Source organism: Leptodactylus fuscus, chromosome 5 (assembly GCF_031893055.1).
Source record: "Leptodactylus fuscus isolate aLepFus1 chromosome 5, aLepFus1.hap2, whole genome shotgun sequence".
Taxonomy (NCBI): domain Eukaryota; kingdom Metazoa; phylum Chordata; class Amphibia; order Anura; family Leptodactylidae; genus Leptodactylus; species Leptodactylus fuscus.
This window is the reverse complement of record NC_134269.1, coordinates 68166936-68189710: the sequence shown is the minus strand read 5'-3', so window position 1 is coordinate 68189710 and position 22775 is coordinate 68166936. Positions and strand designations below refer to the sequence as shown.

General features: G+C 42.0%; 2 protein-coding genes across 2 annotated transcripts in view; one reads left to right on the top strand and one right to left on the bottom strand.

Annotated features, from left to right (window-relative positions):
- Window positions 1-1843: 1843 nt before the first annotated feature.
- PDIA3 (protein disulfide isomerase family A member 3) lies at window positions 1844-15246 on the top strand. The gene is made up of 13 exons (XM_075273399.1): window positions 1844-2117; window positions 3948-4026; window positions 5349-5466; window positions 7651-7758; window positions 8081-8210; window positions 8314-8433; window positions 9846-9971; window positions 10136-10318; window positions 10461-10569; window positions 10836-10964; window positions 13829-13908; window positions 14472-14529; window positions 14724-15246. Exons 1-13 carry the CDS (start codon window positions 1972-1974, stop codon window positions 14832-14834), a joined length of 1497 nt encoding a protein of 498 aa, XP_075129500.1. The 5' UTR covers window positions 1844-1971; the 3' UTR covers window positions 14835-15246.
- Window positions 15247-18449: 3203 nt separating this feature from the next.
- The window catches only part of ELL3 (elongation factor for RNA polymerase II 3), a 107575-nt gene continuing 103249 nt past the window's right edge, over window positions 18450-22775 (bottom strand). Inside the window, exons 10-12 of the mRNA XM_075273392.1 lie at window positions 21200-21371; window positions 19352-19396; window positions 18450-18610 (exon numbers count right to left, since the gene is read on the bottom strand). Of these exons, the coding sequence (XP_075129493.1) occupies window positions 18503-18610; window positions 19352-19396; window positions 21200-21371 (325 nt within the window). The 3' untranslated portion in view covers window positions 18450-18502. The remainder of the gene's footprint in view (window positions 18611-19351; window positions 19397-21199; window positions 21372-22775) is intronic.

Here is a 22775-nt window from a genome sequence, read left to right as displayed (position 1 = left end):
CATTGCAAAAGATATTCACTTTTAACCTGATATGTTATTTATGTGTTTGCTACAACGAGGGTATCAGCGGTGCTCTAACTGTTACAAAAAGTTATGCTTTCCAGCACTCAGTCCCTCCATTGCATGGAGCAATGGTGATGCCTTCAGGCAGATCAGGAAAAAAAAACCTAACATCTCAGCAACAGAAACGCTGATAGGAAAGCAAAAAAATGTGTTTAATTCACGTGTACCAAGACTATCTGTGCTTAGAATTCAATAGGGACCATTCTAGTGTTGTGTTACAGGATCAATATAGATTGTGCCTATGGGTAAGATATGACGTTACAAGAATTTTAAAAAGGTCAAATAAATTTTAACATTTGGTGAAATATATGACACTTGTACCACCATGTGCTGAAAACTGCACACAAGAGGCAGAAAGCCTGACTACGGTGTTATTCACTAGCACTACTGGACAGGATGTATGAGATCTTCCTCCACAACACCATAACCACAACATTATCGCAAACAGCCCCACTTCTGTGAGCTCCCGAAACAGCTACAAATCTTTAAACATCATTTTAACCCTAAATATACTCAGTCTTTTGAGCTGGTGTAGTATGCCAGTCTTACTTATCAGCTATGTTGGCGGGAGATGTGCCAAAATTATTAAGAGGTTGTAGAATTAGTGACTTGTACTCGTCTTCTATTTTCACAAACCACTCAAGTCTCAAATGTGCTCATAGCTTGTGAAGATGGAAGAAACTTGAAATGACCTTGTGGAAATGAAAGATAGTCTGGAGGAGTCAGCCAAGAAGAAAACAGGTGCGGCTTTAGCCTTCTGCCCCACGTTGTGTAAATGGAGGTTGGTGTTTTTTTTTTTATTGTTGTTGCAGGTTTTGCTGCATTTTTTTTTAGCCAAACTACACAAGGAATGGGAAATATAAAGGAAGCATTTATAGTTCTCCTTTCTGCTCAACCCACTCCTGGGCTTGGCTTAAAAAAACGCAGCAAAATCTGCAATTAAAAAAAGCTGCAATTTGCAGTGTGGGGTTTTAGGATTAGGTCAGCAGGACAGGATTTGCAGCTGTAAAACAGTCCATATAATATGGATCCATTATAGCCATGTAGATCCAGTCTGAATGGGGACTAACCAGTAGTGATGACACTGATGAAGAAGAGTCGAGTTACCTTCCACTATGAAGAGAGTTAGTAACATTTGCTAAATGGATGAGATTACTTTGGCAAGGGCGCACTTTAGTCTTCTGAACCTGAAGAGCTTCTTGTTGGTTGACCCCAGTGAATGGCTACACAGAGCTCATCCAATGACTGTTAGGGGCCTCTAAACAGCAGTTATGGGCCTATATACAAGGGCCTGGCACTCATTTATATACACTTGGCCTGCTCGTATCCCCCATCCTATGCAGATACATATACGGGCAGTTTCAGAAAGTTGTCAGACTCCCAGTCTCGGAGCAGCTCAATAAGGTGTGAGTGCTCTCCAGAGAGTTGCCATACAGGAAATCAATGGAGCAATCTAATAACATGGCGCAGTATCATTTTGACCTCCCCTTTAAGGTCACGTGCACATATATTGCAGGTTACCCCTGTTTTCTTGATTACTATAACGACCTGTGACTTGTCCATGATTTTGGCTAGGTCAGGAATCGCCCCCTCCCTGACAACCTCAATCACGTGACCTCGACAGCGTCACACCTCAGTGGCTGACAAGTTTTCCCGCCCCTGCCCGGCCACGCCTTTTAGTTCGTTGCTTTTCAGTGGTTTCGCCCAGCAGCGTTTTAAGGCCAAGTTGACGCCTCCGTCTGATGACGTCACCGCGCTACAGCCAATGAGCGGCTGCCACACTCCGGCTCCTGGTCCAGCCGTAGCTACTTCCGGCAGGTTTTCTCCCTTTTTCTCTCCGGCTTCCCCAGTAGTCCAGGATAGTCCGCGCTGCTGAGAGTCTGCACCGCGCTCCGCACTGACTCCGCCATGACGCGCAGCCTCCTCCTCAGCGCCCTGTGTCTTCTAGCCGCCAGCACCGCCTGGGCCTCCGATGTCTTGGAGTTCACAGACGACGACTTTGAGAGCAGCATCACCCAGTATCCGATCATCCTTGTGGAGTTCTTTGCACCATGGTGAGTGGTATCTTGGGCGCTGCACCACTGACGCTCTGGCCGTATGCAGGGGCGGCACCGCAGTGATAGTCCTGTGGGGCCTGGTGTATGACTGCTCCTTACATAGCTGGAGTGCACAGCATAGGCTATGCATAGAACGTCCCTATAGCCACTGACTTACAATGTACAGGGCCTGCTATTCTGCAGTGCCTCGCTATATAGGTCAGTGGATGACTATCGTTAATCATTGGCCTCAGGGGGGTCCCAGTGAGGAAGATGAGCTTCAGAGGTGGCTGATAACAGAGATTTACAGAGTTTATAATACTGCTGGAAAGCAAATGGATGATGCCAGTCATCTGTATGTCCTGTGCTATTATCCTGCCCTGCCTTGTAGTAAGATCAGGCTGTATATACACTCTGTATGCTTCAGGTTTTCTGTATAGTTGTAGTCCATAACTATTATAGATGGTTGTGGACTTGGCACATACCAGTAGTGGCCTGTCAGTCCCTGCCCCTCCTGCCCCCTTCATAGTGGCCTGTCAGTCCCTGCCCCCTGCATTGTGTATAGTGATAGGCGCCAGATATTCAGCATTTGCCTCTTCCCTTGCAGGGGTACAAGATTTACAATGGTGCTCTCTGTGCTGGGAATAATGTTAATTTTGGGGATCCAGGATTACATTTTACCATTATGTCATGTCTAATGCTATGTATAACTAACCTTTTCTTTCATGTGCACCTCCTACATCACTCTCTAGTCAGCCATAGGTCAATGACACCTGATATAGAACCAGTATAGTGACAACTTCTTCTATTAGTGTTTATTTCTAGACGTTATATAAAGATGGAGCCAATAACTGAAACCTTGTTACTTTCTGTTTTCGATTGCTTTCTTTCACTTTTAGTCCCTGGTTTCTTTCAGTCATGCACTGGTTTTGGTTGCTGCATGGACTTGTAGTTCTTGTAAGCTCTACTCTCATTCTAGTCAGTGGGTGATGTCACTCTCATGGACTACGATTCCCGGCCTCCTTAGCTCTGCTGCTTGGGGGGAGGTGTGTCCTTGCTGTGGTGTCTGCTGCTCATTGGATCCCAGGAACTTGGTGGCCACTTTTGATTGGACTAGCATATGAAGCAAGCCATCATGTACGCAATGCCTTAAAGGATTTCCTCCTTCTCATCCTGTATCATTGTAGGAAGCCATGGCCTGCAGCATGACTATTGACTTACTACGCTAAGCACAATGTAGCAAATGCATCGTCCCCATGTGGTTACATTCATAGCCCCCCTCCTCACTAGCTTCTTTTATGCAGCCAGGCTTTTAAATATAATCTCCAGTTCCTTAATCACAAATTTGTACAAATCTACCACAGTGAGGCCCAAACCTATAAATACTTGAGCTCATGGAGTGACTTATAGCTAAGCATTATTCTAGTAAGCACAGGTTTGTGGTTTTCTGATCAGAATTGCATTTATGATGTTCAGATCTCTATCTTGGATTTATATCTGTCTGTTCTTGCGAAATGGAATCCTACTCTTCTTTAAAAAGGTTGCACCACAAATTAAACTTGCCCCCTTTCCCTGAGAATAAGGAATTAATGTCTTATCGGCAGGGTTCTGCTAGGAATCTCCTTCTTGCAACCAGTTGAGGTCCAACTTCTCCTTGTATAAATGGACCAGGGGGGCGTGCAGTATCGCTCTTGTCAATTCTATGCTATTTTTAGTGGGAACTCTTCGCTTCATTCAAGGACTTCATAGTTGCCCATCTCTATATTCAGATATTATTCATGTGTATGTCAATGGAAACTTTCCATTAGCTTGTTTTAATAACTGGGCTCAAACTCTACTTCTTTCCAGGTGTGGACATTGTAAAAGGCTTGCACCAGAATATGAAGCAGCTGCCACTAAGCTGAAAGGAACCGTTGCTCTGGCTAAGGTGCGATATTCCTTTTTCTTGCAGGTTGTTCCTCAGTTAGCCAAAACAAACTGTTGCAGGCAAATCCTAAAATCCATTGAATAATAAACTAAGTTTGCTCCTTATCTATTAGCAAGAGTAGGAAGATATTGAAAGGAATTATCTTGCATTGGAGCACTTGCCATTACAATGTGTTACATTGTTGCATGTTTGTTTTGGTAGGCACTCATAAACCTAATCTCCACTACTTGAAATATTAACCTTCTTGACATCCTCCATACTATTATGACTGTTGTTGGGTCTTTAATGATGGTGGCTGCAAAGCTGCCTCCATAGCTTCCAGGTATCTACTGTATTGTACAGCGGAGATCCAGAGCTAATAGCAGTGATCAGACTTCACTAGAGATGAGCGAACACTGTTCGGATCAGCTGATCCGAACAGCACGCACCCATAGAAATGAATGGAAGCACCTGTGACGCCGGCCGCCGTCAAAGTCAGCGTCACAGGTGCTTCCATTCATTTCTATGGGTGCGTGCTGTTCGGATCGGCTGATCCGAACAGTGTTCGCTCATCTCTACACTTCACTACTAATAAAGCAGTGTGCAGGATCTAAAAGCTATTTATATGAATGAGAATTAGAGAGGTTTAAAGGAAGTAACCTGAGTTATTCAGTTGAATGGAAGTTTGTTTTTGTTTTTTTCTTGAAATGAGGTTAGAAAAACTGGGCATGTCTAGCCTGGAAAACTGACACCATAGATGTGATCTGATTTCCATGTGTAAATGCGTGGTCAGTACAAAGAACTATTGTAGGACACAACTTGTTCTGCAGTGTACTAACAAGCAGGGGACAGTGGCGTTCTTTACAAGTGGATGGTAGAGGCTTATAGAAAAGGCTTCTTTACACTTAGTATCCCATCTATGGAATACCCTACCACAGGTGGTAGGTACCAGGTCATCAGACCCTTATCTAGTAACAAATTACATTGATGATTCCAATTAACCTTTGTATTATAGGAATTGCATCATTTGAGGGGGAGAGCTTGAGTCAGGGATTGCTAAATCTAGAGTTCGGAATCTTTTCCCTAATTTGGGGCACATGGCATCTGCCTCATGCCTCGATCGTCTGTTACCTGGTGCCACAGAAACTGTGTTCTGACAACTTACTGTAGTGCACTAGAGTAACTAAATAAAAGTTAAAGACATTGTCCAGGATATAAAATGACTTGTCAGTCTGTTTCATGAATACAGAAGTGGTGTTTTTCTAATCTTGGGCAAACTGTTGTGGAAAAATTGATAAACATATAACCGTAAAATACTAAATTTGAACTTCACATATCTTCAGGTTGACTGTACTGCAAACTCTAACACCTGCAACAAATATGGAGTCAGTGGTTACCCTACTCTTAAAGTGTTCAGAAATGGAGAAGAATCTGGAGCTTATGATGGCCCTAGGGTTGCTGGTAAGATGATGTTATGTTATAGGTAAAGGGTGAGACTTATAAATGTGTGGGCATTACTATAGATGACGCTGTATACCATAGCTTCTGTTTTTCATAGATTAAAAACTGCAATGACTATATGCCTGAAGCTGAATTCTCCACTCAGATGTCTAACAGTAGTTCATTCCTTCTTCCAATTAAGAGCACATGCATGCACGGGTGCCTAGCAGGAAAGGGGGAGGGAGTGGGGGGTGATGATGAGTAGATTTAGGGTGAGAGTGGCAGACATGGCTGTTAATGCTTACTAAACCAACCATTAAGGTATATAGCCATAATTGCATGATTACGTTTATAGAGAGGGTACACAATACCTAAAACTCTATGTATATTTATTTTGGATCTTGCCCTTTAGAGTGCAAGACACAATAGTGGGCTGCCTTCAGAATAAACAGTCACATCCTATAACAAGCCATGCAAACTTAGATTAGACTGTTTAAATGCGCCAGATTCCTCACAGGGGTTGATGCTGGATAATCTGCCACATTTCACTGCCGAGTCTAATCTAAGCTCATGCCACCTATTTGTTGCCTCAATTTAGAACAGAACCCGTGCCAAAAGTTGCCCTGGCTCTGTTGGGCAAGCTGCTGAAAGTATCTAAAATGGTTAAATCTGGTGTGAAACAGATATATGGGACACGTATGCCTGTATTGACATCTGCACCAGCTCAAGGACTTAATTTATGCTACTTTCTAATGTAAATGAGGGATGTTTTGGGGAATATATGTATTAAAAAGTCATAAAAAAACCTACCGTATATACTAGAGTATAAGCTGAGTTTTTCAGCACAGTCTTTGTACTGAAAAAGTGCTCCTCGGCTTATACTAGAGTCATTACGGTAAATTTCTGCTAGCAGGCCAGGAACGCAGACGCTAGAATACATATAAGGGCGGGTTCACAGCACCAGATCTGTTATGCAGTTTTCCGTTGGTAGAAGAAACAGACATTCAGTGTCCGCCGGTGAGCACCCATGAGCTTTTTTTTTTTTTTTTTTTTTTTATACTGGACACAAAGTCCTACATGTCCAACTGTCTGGTTAAAAAAAAAAGCAAAAACTGTTAGCTGTGGAGAGCAGAAGACGCTCACTGGCGGACACTTTTCAAACCCATGAATGGGTTTGAAAACTGCCTGGCAGTTTCTGTCTCCTGCCCGGTTTCTCGGGCAGGAAACGGAAACCTGCATAACAAATATCGGACGCTGGTGTAAACCGGCCCTCAAAGTAGAAAATGACTGTGAAACACATACACATTAGGTATCCCTGTGTCTGACAGTGCCCGGTCTACTGAATATAGGGTACCTGCAGTGCTTCTATTCCATTGGGAAGGAGTTAATAGGAGCACTGCAGATACCCTATATTCAGCCAGACTGAGTTCCAAATGGGAAGGGGGGGGGGGGGGCCGGGGGGGCCCAGTCCTCAAGCTCAGGAAAGGGGCAGACAGACAACCAGAACACCCCCTCCCCTTCCCCAGCATCTAGTGCACCCAAAAATTCCGGGCATTTTAATTTTTGAAATTTTCTAGTAGCTGCTGCATTCCCCCCCCCCCCCCCTCGGTTTATACTCCAGTCAATAAGTTTTCCCAGTTTTTTTTTTTTTGCGGTAAAATTAAGGCGCTCGGCTTATATATGGCCGGCTTATACTCGAGTATATACGGTAATAAAGTTGATATCAGCTTGTTCTTTAATAAGATGAATAAAATTGAGACCTTAAACTGTTAAACACTGTAAGGCCCTGGGGCTTTCCAATAAATACAGGTGATGCCTCCCACCCCAACAGAACAAAACCCCATATTTGCTTCTGCTTCATAGTGCAACTGTAAGGGGTAAGCTATCAAATGAAAAGTCGCTGCTTCCTCTTGGCACTTCTAAAGTGCTCAGGTTAGGCATAATAACAGGTTGATGCAGTTTTGTTTCTTTTTTTTTTGTTTTGTTTTTTTTTTTTTGAGGGGGGGGGGGGGTGTTCTCTCATGGATTATGACCTACAATCAACATGGCGTTTTTTTTTGTTTCAAAACTTTACCTGTCGTGACGGTTAAAGAATATGGTGTCAAATTGACTTGTCACATGACATTTGGCTGTACAGTATTCATGTCTGAGTGTGATAAGATTAATTGTGCAGCAATGTTAAAACTTTTGTTACTTATTTTTAAGATGGTATCGTCAGCACAATGAAGAAACAGGCTGGCCCTGCCTCTGTTGATCTGCGATCTGTGGAAGAATTTGAGAAATTCATTGGGGAATCCGATGCAAGTGTAGTTGGTGAGTCATGAGGGAAATTCGGTATACACTGGAAGGGTGCATTCACACTGAGTATACGCTCACTGATTCTGAACGTGTAACTTGTTCCGAATCAGCAGCGTTAAAACAGATCCCATTGCTTTCTATGGGAGCCAGCATATGTGCGCTCCCCATAGAAATGAATGGGCTGCTTTTTTCCGTATTGCTTTCAATGTGATACACCGCTGATTCGGAACAAGTTACATGTTCAGAATCAGTGAGCGTATACTCAGTGTGAATGCACCTGAAGATTGCCTTGATGTGAAAGCCAGAAATTTATAATTTCTACTCTACTCCCACAAAGGTTTCTTCCGTGAATTGTATAGCCCAGCTCATTCAGAATATCTGAAAGCTGCCAACACCTTAAGAGAGAAATACCGTTTTGCACACACCGATGAAACAGAACTAGTGGACAAATATGATTCCAATGGAGAGTAAGTACATAGTGTCTTGTGCATTTGGCACACATGGTAATATGGTCTCCAGCTGCACATTCCTGAGGATTTGCATGAAAACTGTCCTTTTCCTTTGTTAAAGGGGTATTGTTTTATTCCGTCCACAACGTCTTGCAAACAAGTTTGAAGACAGCTCTGTCACATACCCTGCTGATGAAAAGATCACCACCCACAAAATCAAAAAGTTCATCGAAGATCACATGTGAGTAGTTCTAATGATAACCTCAACCAGACACTATAAAGTGTGAATTCATTGCCCTATGTAACAATGGGTTAAGGCTTTGCCAATTGGAGCTCTGAACTCCTATACAAAGTAATAATGGTACCTTGTACATGTAACACTCTCAAAATTCAAAGTGCCCCTCTAAAAAAAAAAAAAATCCCAGTACTCAGTCTATCATCCTTCTTCTTTTGATCTTATTTTCTCATTGCACGTAAAGCTGGCAAGCAAAAAAGAAATCTCAGGAGATCGGTAATCTCTCGTTTTTTCTGATTGTAAAATTAGCTAGTCCTCTTGACATTCTGGCAGCGCACATAACTGGGGAAGAAATCGGCATGCTGGATTATACATGCCCAGACCTATATTCTGTTCTCTGGTAGTACCACCTTTCCCATTCAAATGTGTATGCAAGAGCATGCATGTCTGTTCTAGACAAAGGAAGTGTCTGCATTAGCTGACAGTTGTCCAGTGTTACTAGCTTAAAGGGGTTTTCCATCAAAGCAGATTATCCCCCTAATCCCTCATTGATCAAGGCACTGGGGAAGGGGGTGGCTTGTCTCCATGAATGGAGCAGTGGTTGGGAAGCATATTCTCCACGGCATTCACTTCTTTGGAGTGGTAGAGATGGCAAAACAACATATTCCCATTTCTTGCACTTCCATTGATGGGAGCTCCCACTAAAAGTAAGTTTAAGAGGACCTTTCACGTCCTTGGGCACATGCGGTGTAATACACAGGTAGAAAGCTGACAGTGTGCTGAATTCAGCACACATCGGCTTTCCTGTTCTGGGCCCCAGTCAAGAGCTATCGGTGCCGGTACCATAGCTCTTCACTGTCAGAAGGGCGTTTCTGACAGTCAGTCAGGAACACCCTTGCTCACAGTAGCGTCTATTGCACTGTACTGTCAGAGGGGGCATTCCTTACGGCTCAGCCATGATGCTGAGCGGTGAGGAACGCCCCCCCCCCCCCCTCCCTTCCAGGTACTAGTTTATGGATCAATACTGTCAGGAGTAGGGGAAGCGTTCCTCAGTGTCATCACTGGGTGGTAAGGAATGCCCCCTCTCACAGTACAGCGCAATAGACGCTACTGTGAGGAGGGGCGTTCCTGACAGAACAGGAAAGCCGATTGTGTGCGAAATTCAGCACACTGTCGGCTTTCTAGTGGTGTATCACATCACGTGTGTCTGAGGACATGAAAGGTCCTCTTTAATTTCTGCAAGACTTGTAAAATTGCATTTATGAACATGTAGAAAATCCTGCAATGTCAGCAAATTATATAGTAATGACTTATAAAAGGATATGGGAGAATAATTTTTTTTTTTTTTGTGTGTAATCTTAACTATAGTGTTTCTCTGCTTTTTTTTTTTTTTTTTTTTTTTTTTCTATATATAAAAGCTTTGGCATCTGCCCTCACTTGACTGAAGACAACAAAGAATTAATCCAAGGAAAGGATCTGCTTGTCGCTTACTATGATGTGGACTATGAGAAGAATCCCAAGGGCTCTAACTACTGGAGAAATAGGTGAACTATGCAGTAATTTTGGTTATAGATTCTTTAAGAAGATAGTAAAATTACCAACAGGTTGAAATATAATTTATTTTTAATATAAATATCCTGTATGTCAGCATCTTGACTAATGCCTTTAGCCAATCACTTTTTGACATTGATCCTCGCTTCAATTTCAGAGTAATGATGGTGGCTAAGAAGTTCCTCGATGCTGGTCAGAAGCTTGCCTTTGCTGTTGCCAACCGTAAGGCCTTTGGACATGAAGTGACCGAGTTTGGATTGGATGCCAGTGCTGGAGACGTTCCTGTGGTTGGGATTAAGAATGCCAAAGGAGAGAAATATGTTATGCAGGAGGAGTTTACGTAAGTATGCAGTCTATCATACTGATATAGTATACAATGCAACACCTTTCTGTCTCAAGCCTGGCAGCTTTTCAACAGCAAGTACATCATTCAGCCACAATACTATATATGGAGTAACCATTGCTTTCTAACTCTGTTCTAGTCGTGATGGAAAGGCACTAGAGAGATTCCTGCAAGATTATTTTGATGGTAAACTGAAGAAATACATGAAGTCTGAACCTATTCCTCAGAACAACGATGGCCCAGTCAAGGTAAAGCCATTTATCTATGGAGCCTCATGCCCATGTCCTAGTGAGGAACATGTCAAATCATGAGATATATATTTTATTGGGGCCGCAATGGGTTCAATATATTAGTGACTGCCCCTTCGGTTACTAGGGTTTTTGGTGGTGACCGAATTCTTTAATGTCTCAGATGTTTACTTGCAGTGTGACTCTAGTCAAAGTCCAGCAACTTTGGCCTTTGGCAGGGTTTTGGCTCATGTAGTGCCTCTAACCTTTACTCTGACTTTACTTAGGTGGTTGTGGCTGAAAACTTTGATGAACTTGTAAATGATGAAAGCAAGGATGTTCTGATAGAGTTCTATGCTCCATGGTGTGGACACTGTAAAAACTTGGAACCCAAATACAAGGAACTTGGAGAGAAGGTATGTCTGGATTTTCACTCTAGGGTGACTTTTTAAAGGGTTATTCATACCTTGGTAAATCACTGCTATGGGAATAAGCTTGTAATTCTTGACCATCAGGGTGTGAGCAGTGCTGTTCTGTTTCCATAACAGGGAGCTGCAGAAATGGTGTAGTCCATTTAGCTGTGCTGTTTCACATAAGCTACGAAACTCAGCTGCTTGATTGTTCCCATAAGACTTGCCCTGGAGTTTGGGACTTACAAGCCTCTTACCTTGGAGGTGACTTGCAGAAATAAAAATAACTATTTTATTACTTAGTACATTTATATATTTGAGCCATGCTTCAGATGTGTAGACTTGGGTAGGGTTCACACTACAGTTGGTGTCTGCTCAGAAGGTGTCCGTTTAACCCTTTCACTGCCAAGGGTCTCTGTGAAAATTGCTCTGGCTACTGGAGGTGCAAAATTTCCAGTTTTGAGATAGATAAATCAAACCTAAATTGCGACATTAAAAAATCCTCCAACCCCCCCCCCCACCTATATATTTTGTTAAAGTAGACTCCTGCAGCTTTGTCTCAATGCCACTTGGTACTGTATACGAACACACCTTCATGCAACTTTGATTTAAAGTGAATGTTTTATGAAAAAATGCTAGTAAATGTATGAGTTGCTAAAAGTGGAAACCAAACAAATTGTATGCACAAACCTCCTAAAAGCCTTGGACACCAACAGTAGTGTGAACGCCCCCTTAGTGTTCAGCATGTCACTTTATGGTGTTTCTTCTCTGTGGCTTTCACCCTTTGCTGTGCAAAGGTTGAGTAGCAGAGGCAACAATGCAAACTGGATCCTCCCTGCCAGTCTTTTTGCTAGATCCCCTTTATTGCTAGCAGTCTCTGGTGCATGACTTATGGTTTAACTGATCTATCCATAATTGTGCATTGATGTGTTTTTATTGCACCTTGCTTGATTAATTTGTTCCATGCGGCTACCTAATAAAACCGCTTTAAAGGTGCATTCACACTAAGTATACGCTGAACTGATATCACATTGAAACCAATAAGGGAAAAAAGCAGCCCATTCATTTCAATGGGGAGCGCAGGTATGCCGGCTCCTATTGAAATGAATGGGATCTGCTTTGTATGCGTTGATTCTGAACGTGTTTTACGTTCAGAATCCGTCAGCGTTTACTCGGTGTGAATGCACCCTTAGGCTGGGGTCCCATGGGCTGGAAACGCCACGGAAATCATGGTGTTTTACAGTAACAGCAAAGTGGATGGGATTCATGTGAATCCCATGCCCACTTTGCGTTAAAATCCATAGCGCAAACACACTGCGATTTCCAAAACCGGTGCGTTTTTGGAAATTGCAGCATGTTAATTATATCTACAGGAAACGCCGGTGGCTTTCCTGTAGATATAATGGTAGCAGAAAGTCCATGGAGGAAAACTCCGTGAACTTTCTGTTTAAAGCGCTGCGGAAGAACTGCGTGGAGTTTCTGGGCCTTAAACCTGATTTTACTCATATTAAACAACTTATTGGGGACATGTGTACATTAGAGATGAGTGAGTACTATTCGAAACGGCAGTTTCGAATAGCACGCACCCATAGCAATGAATGGAGCCGGCGGTCACACTGACAGGGCGGGCATCCTGCTGCTTAATCCCCTGCGTCCATTCATTCCTATGGGTACGTGCTGTTTGAAAATGCTGTTTCGAATAGTACTCGCTCATCTCTAGTATACATCCTTTCTTGGTTTGTAGAAGAAGAATGGAGACTTAATATATTTTTTTGTTTTGTGGACAACATGGCACTATTCTATGCATCCCTGAAAATCAGGCGGCTTACAGATCCAGTCAGATTGCTGTTTACATTTGTTTTTCTCTGATTCCGAGACAAAGTATGGTTAAATATATTAATTGATACTAGTGACCCAAAAACAAAACGGGATCTTGTGTTGTCCATATATACACATGCTTCTAAAGTAAATGGCACCCTAACAACTTATTCTTATCTCTTGGACTAGAGGGTTTTTACTTTAAGACTATCTGCAAGTGTATAAAGATACATAAAGGGGTATTGCTGAGACCATTGACTGGCAAGGAGATTCTTCCATAGTCCTGGTGTATGAACAACTTTTTTTTTTTTTTTTTTTTTTTTAATGATTTATATGGTGGTTGGGAAGAGACCTATACTCTCCTGTCCCCAGGTTCTCTGGTGTCTCCCTCCGCGGTCAGTCCTTTCCTGCTGCTTCAGGATCTTCTTTTGGCAGAAGTACCCATGCTGTGTATGACTGTTGAGGTAGCTTGGCCTACAAGCTAGTACGAATACTCTCCTGTCGGCTCTCTGGCGCCTCCCTCTTTCTCCTCTAGGTGCATATGACTTTATAACCGTGAACCTGGAGCAGAGAAACTGAGTAGGAATGGACAGACAAGTAACAACCCAATAATGCTATAAGGGCAGTCCACTGAAGGGGCCTCTGTATGGCCCATACAGTGACCTCTTCTTTGGTCCCATATACTGTATGCATGAGAACCAGAGATGATGACCACATGACGTGGTGGAAGCAAAATACGCCACTTCATGTATACTCTATGGCTCATCCTGAATCATCAGATGTAGTGATGGGTATGCTTTAAAATGTTTGTTCTTCCTGGACATCTTGAGGAACTACTAAAGCCTTTGACAAATTCACCTCTTTGTAGGATCTGTTGAGTTTCTGCTACCTGCAGGTTATCTTTGGGAGATACTAGTACTCAGAGATGCACCAAGGCATCATGAGAAAATGTACTAATGTGCAATATTTTAACAATCATGGTTACCCTCTGCTTATAAGAATTATGTAAAACTCAATCAGCAAGTAATGTTGTTTCTGTATTTTTTGTATAGTTGGCCAATGATCCCAACATTGTTATTGCCAAGATGGATGCCACTGCTAATGATGTGCCTTCTAACTACGAAGTCAGGGGGTAAGTAGCAAGTAACATGGTTGAGCAGTTACAGAATCAAAATAATCTTTGTCCAATATTGAAATTGATCCCAAATCTGAGTGTCTGTTAAAGATGTTGTCCAGTTTCTGACAAATGTTATTGTTTGTATACTGTAAAGTTGTACAATTTTCTAATATACCTTCTGTATCAATTCCTCAGTTTTCTAGATCTCTGCTTGCTGTCATTCATTCTGCTTACTTCTAGTGGATAAAAATCAGTCCATGGTCATGTGATGGCCAACTCATTAGTCACAGCAATTAGACGTCTGCCTGGTAACGATCTGTGCCCCTGTATGTAAGTCACATGACCATGGACTGATTTGTATCTACTGAGTAAGTAAAATGACAGCAAGCAGAGATCTAGAAACCTGTGCAATTGATAGTTTACCATACACTATAACTTTTCAATATTATATCTGTCAACTGATATTTGCCTCACACTGGAAATTTCCTAAGTGTGTACAGTTTATACTCTTTATCACCTCATCTTGTGGGTTTTTATTTAAATTTCCAGATTTTATTCTAAATGTATGTATTTTGTAGGTTCCCCACCATTTACTTTGCACCAGCTGGAAGTAAGCAAAGTCCAAAGAGATATGAGGTGAGTTGTGATTCTGTCTCACAATCTGTAAATTGACTGACTTGCTTACCCAAGCAGGCTAGCCTCTATACAGTCTTTACATACAGTCCTTGTCTACCATTCCACAGGAGGAGGTGAGGGGGGGTTAACATGTCACAAACGGGCAGTACTAATTCATAAGCCTACCTCTCTAATATCTGCTTTTCTAATTGTAGGGAGGCAGAGAGGTTAGTGATTTCCTCAGCTACTTGAAGAGGGAGGCTACAAACCCTCCAATTGTCAAAGATGATGAAAAACCGAAAAAGAAGAAGAAAGAAGAATTGTAAGATGTCGTCCAAGTAGCACTTCCTCAGGGTGGTATTGTCATCCTGAAATTACTGGGATTTATTGGGAACACATTGTGGACACTGAAGCAACACTTTCCAGAAGGGAATATGACAGTTGAATAGAGATTATTTCTTAGATGCACTGCTGGAAAGATCCAAGGACCTTTGACTATCTGTGGCTTGTCTGGGGGGCACCACTTTTTCCATCATGGTTGGGAGGGTCGGGGTTGGATGGGGTCTCTGAAATCTGATGGTATTTGTTTTTGTTACTTTTTTTTTTTTTTTTAACTTTATTTTTTTTGTACATTTGAAACTGATTCGACAATAAACTCCCCCCAACCTTAACTCTTGTCTGACTGTAGAGGAGAAATGTGTTGACATTAATATTTCCTGATGAATATACCAGTGCTAATGTACAGGACATGACCATGGCATGTATGTTTTAATAGATCACCAGCGCACCAAAAAAGACCCCTTCAGGCTGAAGCCCCATGCAGCAAAACGCAGCTAAATCAAAAACTTTTTTTTTTTTTGTGGGACCAGGTGTACGTTTGTTATTTTGAGAATTGCTAGTGCTTAGAACACTTTTATTCAAATTTTATCAGGGGCAAAACTGTGAAAAAACTACACTCAGGAGAGCTGGGCTGACAGTATCATGATGCTGAGTCACTCACTGCATAACTGTCCCATACTGTAATCCTGATTGGACAGCAGTCTTGAAGTTTTGTAAGTGGATTAAAACCACAAGACTGCTGATGAGCTAAATCCAAAATGTGTGTTTTTTGTTTTTTTTTGGTGGTTTGATATGCTAGTGAGTTCAGTACAAAATGGGAGTCGCCCTTGGTCTTATCTGTGTCCATGCATTGACAGACATATCCAGGTCTAATAATTTGGTGCGATGAGTCTGATGCTCATGTTCCACTTAACAGCTCTTAAAATGTAAATCACATCTGTCCTGGGTAAGTTACTTTCAGCAGTTACAAGCTGGAAGAGGAAGGTCTTGACTTTAAAATGCTGTTCATCTAAGGGTGAGTTCACACTGAGTATAGGCCAGCTTATTCTGAACATAAAACACGTTCAGAATCAGCAGCGTATAAAGCAGTTCCCATTCATTTCTATGGGAGCCGGCATACGCTCCCCATAGAAATGAATGGGATGCTTTTTTCACTACGAGCACTCCCATTGAAGTGAATGGGATGTGCTCACGTGTACGGCTCGGCATGAGCAGAGCTAGCCGTACACGTGAGCACTTTCCATTCACTTCAATGGGAGTGCTTGTATGCCGGCTCCCATAGAAATGAATGGGAACTGCTTTATACGCCACTGATTCTGAACGTGTTTTACGTTCAGAATAAGCTGGCGTATACGCAGTGTGAACTCACCCTAAATGTACACTTGACAGATGTCTTTTGTATGCAATAGCATTGAAGACTATGAATCCATCCAGCAAAAGACAAACCAGGTGTCTGGGTTAGCTTTTTAAGTGTGCACAGGTATTTATGGAACTTCCACACAAGTGAAGAACGATGACCACTCAGAAGTTACTTCCTCTATCCAATTACTTCATAACCAGATGAGTGTTGGGACTTGCATCTTTACGCTACATTATAGCATCTCCTGGGTATTCTCACCATACTAATGTAATGAGGATAGACCTTTAAAGTCTTCATAGATGTGCAGTATTATACCACTACACAGTTGATGGTGCATTAAATTCAGTACACTATGGGCTTTTCAGTATTTGTCCCGTTGCAGTTAATGTTGTCACATTTCCCCACTGGCAGAAGGGTGGGGCATAATTTCTGGACTGAAGAACACAGACCCATGACTAAGTCTATAAAAGAATACTGAGAGGGGATGGTCCTCACAGTTTAAAGCCTAGGGTTATTGCTAATGCCCATCCTTCAGACATTGGAGAAAGATACCAGTGCAGTTAGTGTTGACACCAATCTCTCCAACAGGGAGTATAGTGGAAAGCTGACAAGGATATGAAATCATAACCCTGCCTTAACATTATAGCTATGAGAACGTGAAAGGTCCTCCATAGACTGCCCAGTAGAGAATATATAACCCCTGCTCCCTATGTGATGGGTGTTTTTGAAAATTTAACTAAAACGCAACTTCATTTATTGTAAAATGTCATGACTTACAACAACATAAACAATGAATATAAGATCAAGAAACTTTAATTGTAGATGCCACAAAACATACTAGTTCAGAATGTAATGGTACTATATCAAGGCCTATTGAGTGATAGTGTCTGATTTGGCAGATAACCCATGTCCAGTTACTAGTTTCTTTTAAAGGGTACCCCACAAGTATAAGACTTCTCATAAATGAGTAGTACAGGTTCGTATAAAGCTGAGTAATCTTATTACTGCTGATTTGGACCTAAAATCTAACTGCTTGGAACTGCTAAAGGTGGCAGCTGAGCCTTTCTTTGACTACTGTGTGCAGTAAGACTTCTCTATCACTGTACAGTCACACAATGAACTACGGTAAACTGTCAGCACACTTCTGTATGTGATGCTGGATATGGGCACAATTGCTACTTAAGACAATCTGAAGGAAAGGTGGACAAAACATTTAAGAAATGCCTTATGTTCACCTATAGTATTCACTGATGAAAAGCTGAATAATTGGAGGTACACTTTGATCTTCCAAGGACAATTGATAGTATGACGGCAAATGTACTTAGAGGGGTTGTTTAGTTTCAGACATGTTAGTATAAAAAAAAAAGTTACACAATTTTCCAATATTTTTTTTTATCCACTGGAATTAAGCAGAAAACTAGAAAACTGAATTGATACAAAAAGCATATTTGGAAAATTGTTTAACTTTTCATTATACAATCTAATATTTAGCTCGCTATTCTTCTAAAATTTGAGGCTAAGACCACATGTTGCAGAAACAGTATAGGAGTTGTGTTTAACAGCACCAGCAAATAGAATGAGAGCTTGGACATTCTCATCCACATTTTGCAGAAAAAGCTGCAGATTTGTCTTGGGAAAATACAGCATGTTAACACTCGCGCTTCTGCAGCTAAACGTATGTTCTAGGGTTAATAGGAGAATGAAAATGCAGAGGCTTTTTTTGTGGCCTTAGCCCATTCCTCTCCCCCCCCCCCCCCCCCCAATTTAAAAAAATAAGTCAAATGCAGTAGTTTTTTTTGTGTGTGGCCTTTAAGTGCTATTTGTACAGTACAGGTACTGTCTGACCCACTTCAGTAGTGTCCATGCAGGCAGCACAGTAGATGAATTCTTCCTTGTGTTCTAGGATTAGGCTCTTGGTATACTGCTCAGTCTTCCCTAATAGATCATTACAGCCCACATTAGTTCATTTCTACATTACATGTCTCCCCCCCCCCACTTAAACCTTTGCAGGTCACCATTAAAAGCTGCCTTGTCTTATTTGTACATATTATAACCTTGCGTCCTCCTTAAGGCTGTAGCTGTGATGCGTCAAGGCATATTACTACAGTAGCATACAGTAGTTTGATGGCACTTTGTTTCCATGAGCTGCTTGCTTTGCTGAGAAGTAGCTTTATATGAAGGTTTTTTGGGAGTTTTTTTTTTATATATTTTTTTTTTTCTGCTCAGACTTGCTGTGCTGATCAGTGACCTATAGTCTTGGGGGTACAGATCAAATGTCTCTTGTACCAAGTCTGGCTAAGTTGCTGTATTCTTCTCATATTCCAGAATCAGGTCCTTGATGTGAGAGAGTTTATGGTGCAAGTATTCACAACGTGTCTTCTCTTCCCTGTAGCCAGGATACGTCTAGGTGAAGAGACAAATATATGTAAATACAGTTCAAGTACCTCTCAGGAAATGTCAAATTTTACTATCCATAAAATTGCTGCACATCTATATTAGAATGTAACACTGCTTAAAAAAAAAAAAAAAAAACATGAATGACACTAATGAAAAAGATAAGAACCCCCAACATATTCTGTTAATCTACTGTCCTAGTGTGGTCCACCTTTGTGTTATACAGCTCCTGTTTAGGATTTTCATTGAGCTTTAGCCAATAGAAACCCCAGATATACATTTAGCCATAGTTGCAGCCATCATTTTCCTATATATGAGAATGTGTTTCTAATTTTCATCAATATCAGATAGGTGAGGGTCCAGGACCTGGCATACCCATGAGTAAGCGAATATGCTTATCATAGCTCATCAAATATTTTACCCCGGAAAAAAACCCTTTAAAACAGATCCAGAAGCTTTCAGTTAAACTTATGCGCTGGGATCTTTCCTGGTGTATGTATAGTAAATATCCCAAATCTATCCTGTGATGTATGATTGGTATACACACAATCCCTTTGTAGGATTAGCTATTAGGGTTAATAAAATAGTGGCTAGAAACATTTACCGATTCTTAGACTGAGGCTTTTGCACGAGGCCGCACAGTAGAAAACTAACACGCTATACAGATGCCAACTCTTTGGTTGGTCTCAACAGTGGTTTAGCGATTTATGAATTTGTTTTCATAAATGAACAGACAATCTGTATCCTCACCTTCTTGAACTTTTTGTATTCTGACAAAATCTTATTTTCAACCATCTGAAAGAAAGAGATGACATTTTAGAGCGGTCATTTATGAACAGATACACAAAAATAGCATTTATCTGATAGCAACGACTTAGTTATAATCCAATGAAATGCCAGAATACTACAGTCAATATTGTACAGATACACACCAAGCAATATGAATAACAATCTTGTAGCAGGTCAGATCATTGCCTTGTCTGCTGTAAAGACCACATATCCATAATAATTCACACAAAGTCATTACTCCATTATATCTATAGGGAACCACCAGAATTTCCATAGGTGTAATTAACATGCTGCAATTTCCAAAACCGCAACAATTAATTCTAGATTATTACCATCATTGAAGGGGTAACACACCTGGATGTAGTTAGAACTCACCGTATCTGCCACAGGCAAGCCTCAATCGGCATATACACTGCCAATAAGTATTTGGACACCCATGCAAATGAAGTTATCTGTGGTTGTGATGTACGTCACGCCTTCTGCCGTTAAATGGGAAACAGCCGATGCTGACTGCTGGCCCAATAACGGAAAAGTACCGTCACCTGCAAGATGCCTCGACGTGCAGAGTTGTCTGATTTTGAGAAAGGGGTAATTGTGGGGTACTACAGAAATGGTCGATCCTTAAGGGACATAGCAAGAGAACTGAATTACCCAAAGTCAGCAGTGGCCTATGTGATTAAGAAGTGGAAGGTGAATGGTGATTGTTGGAATCTGCCCCGAGTCGGCAGACCCCCGAAACTGGGAAATAGAGACCGACGAGTGCTGGCCAGAGAAACCGCACCCGCCCGATGGCTCACATACACCAGGAGTGTCACCAGGCATCTGGGAGTATTGTGTCCATCAATACCATCTGTAAGGAAGCATCTGCTGGGATCTACCAACTATTGTGTATGAATAGATGTTGTTTTACTATTCTACCGCAGGCGTCCAAATACTTATTGGTAGACAGTGCAGTAAAGACATGGCTGGGAGCCTTCACAAGGTCCTGGTTGCCATGACAACTGGACAACTCCTGCGGTCTCGCCACATGGGAGCTTTGGAGAAGACCGGAGAAGTGACCAGCCTAGTTGGGGTAGCTCAGTAGGAACCTTTTTCTAATTTAGGAGCCACAATGTAAGGGTTAATACCCCGCAATTGTAGTGGGCTTCGCTCACGGGTATTACCGCTGGGGGTCTCTGCTGTCTCAGTGGCTATGGCAGCCGCCATACTTAAACACCTGATTTCTGCTGTAATAGTACAGTGGATGTCAGGAAAGGGTTAAACTGCACCAGATTTTCCTAAGGGTCTAATGCTGTTTTGGCACACTTTTCAGTTCACAGTTTAGCATATTAAGCCACACCCATATATTGTACAAGGCACACAGACTGAGAAATAACCTGGAATTAATCATGGTGGCACGCACTTTTTCTGTGACCCCAGAATTGTGTGCAGCTATAACTACATCCAGGTACAAGTAACCTTGGTCCTATTACTAGCAGTCACAGCAAATAAAATGCATATAATATTATTTAGGATAATAAAAGGATAGTACAACAATATTGTTTTCTCTAAGAGCTCTCTGTATAACAGCATCCTCTTTAACCTATATACTGATCAGAACTCAATTAATCACAGATCCATATAATACTGCTAGCTGGACCCACAGTTAGGGCAGAATTTACAATATGATATGGTTGAAAATAAAATAAAACATTCTTGACTATTATGTTAGACTGACATCTCCTCATTTGGAGTGAGACTGAAGGTAACCTGGAATAAAAAAAAAAAAAAAAAAATTGGACCCATTTATGGAATATATTACATTCTCACCTTGTGCTCTACCGTTCCTTGCTGATACTTCTTCATTTTTGAGCCAAGGTGCACAAATCTCTCCAGAACTTTACCAATCTTGGCATGCAGCTCTAGATATTCTGTGTAGTCAGAGGCAAACTCATCTTCATACAGTTTCCGCTGATCTTGGGATGTAATTGTGGTGTATTTACTGTGTGTTTATAAAAGAGAGTAACAATATTCAATAGGCTGATTCTCCTAAGTAATCTTTCCACTTTAATGCTCTGATTTTTTTTATGCAGAACGCAGATAAGAGGTCACTCTAGTATGTATTATCCTAACCAACCACTAGGTGGCAACATTGTCCTGAACCCTGTGCTGTAGCTTGCGCTGGGGGAGGTCCTGTCAATCAGCACTTTGGCTGTGTGTAGGAAGCAATCTCCAATTATATGCTATTACATATATACTAAAATAAGAATTTCTGAAACTTCAAGCCTGCAGCTGTATTTGTTTTATTAACTGGGCTGATCTGGCACACAGTCATCTCATAGTATGCACAGTCACCCCATTTCTATGCTAACACATGTCAAGACTAATAAAAGAATGCACAAATACATACATTTAAGCCTAGACTACAAATATGGGTTTCAGAACACAAATGTTTATTGTTAAGAGTATGCAAGCACTGCCTCAATTCACACAAGTTTGGACAATGCCGTTCCCATTAGAATAAGAATATAAAGTATCCCTGTATGTCAGTGATGGCAAACCTATGGCACGCGTGCCAGAGAGGGCACGCAGAGCCCCCTCTGCTGGCACGCGTGCTGTCGCCCTGATCGCTCACTAACGGCGAATCCGATGCAGGATTCCCCGTTAGTGAGCGATCGCTGCCTTCAGCTGGTTGTGCAAATGCGCATCCAGCTGAAAGCTGTCAGTGTAGCTCAGTGTAGGCCACGCGTACTACGCGGCCTACACTGACTACAGAGTGTGACCTCTGAACAAGCGCGGGCGTGATGACGTAAGTCATCAGCGCGCGCAGTGAACAGAAGAGAGAACACCTGGCAGCTCTTCAGGTAACTATATTGTGTTTGTTTGCACTGTCAGGGGAGGGGGGCAACGGTAGACATTTCATGTTGTGTAGGAGGGGGCTACTGTAGACTTTCATGCTGTGTGGGTAGGGGGCTACTGTGGACCATTTTATGCTGTATGGGAGGGGGCTACTGTGGACCTTTCATGTTGTGTGGGAGGGGGCTACTGTAGACTTTCATGCTGTGCGGGTAGGGGGCTACTGTGGACCATTTTATGCTGCTACTGTGGATCTTTCATGCTCTGTAGGAGGGGGCTACTGTGGACCAGTTCATGTTGTGTGGGAGGGGGCTACTCTGGACCATTTCATGCTGTGTGGGAGGGGGCTACTGTGGACCATTTCATGTTGTGTGGGAGGGGGCTACTGTGGACCATTTCATGTTGTGTAGGAGGGGGCTACTGTGGATCTTTCATGCTCTGTGGGAGGGGGCTACTGTGGACCATTTCATGTTGTGTGGGAGGGGGCTACTGTGGACCATTTCATGTTGTGTGGGAGGGGGCTACTGTGGACCAGTTCATGTTGTGTGGG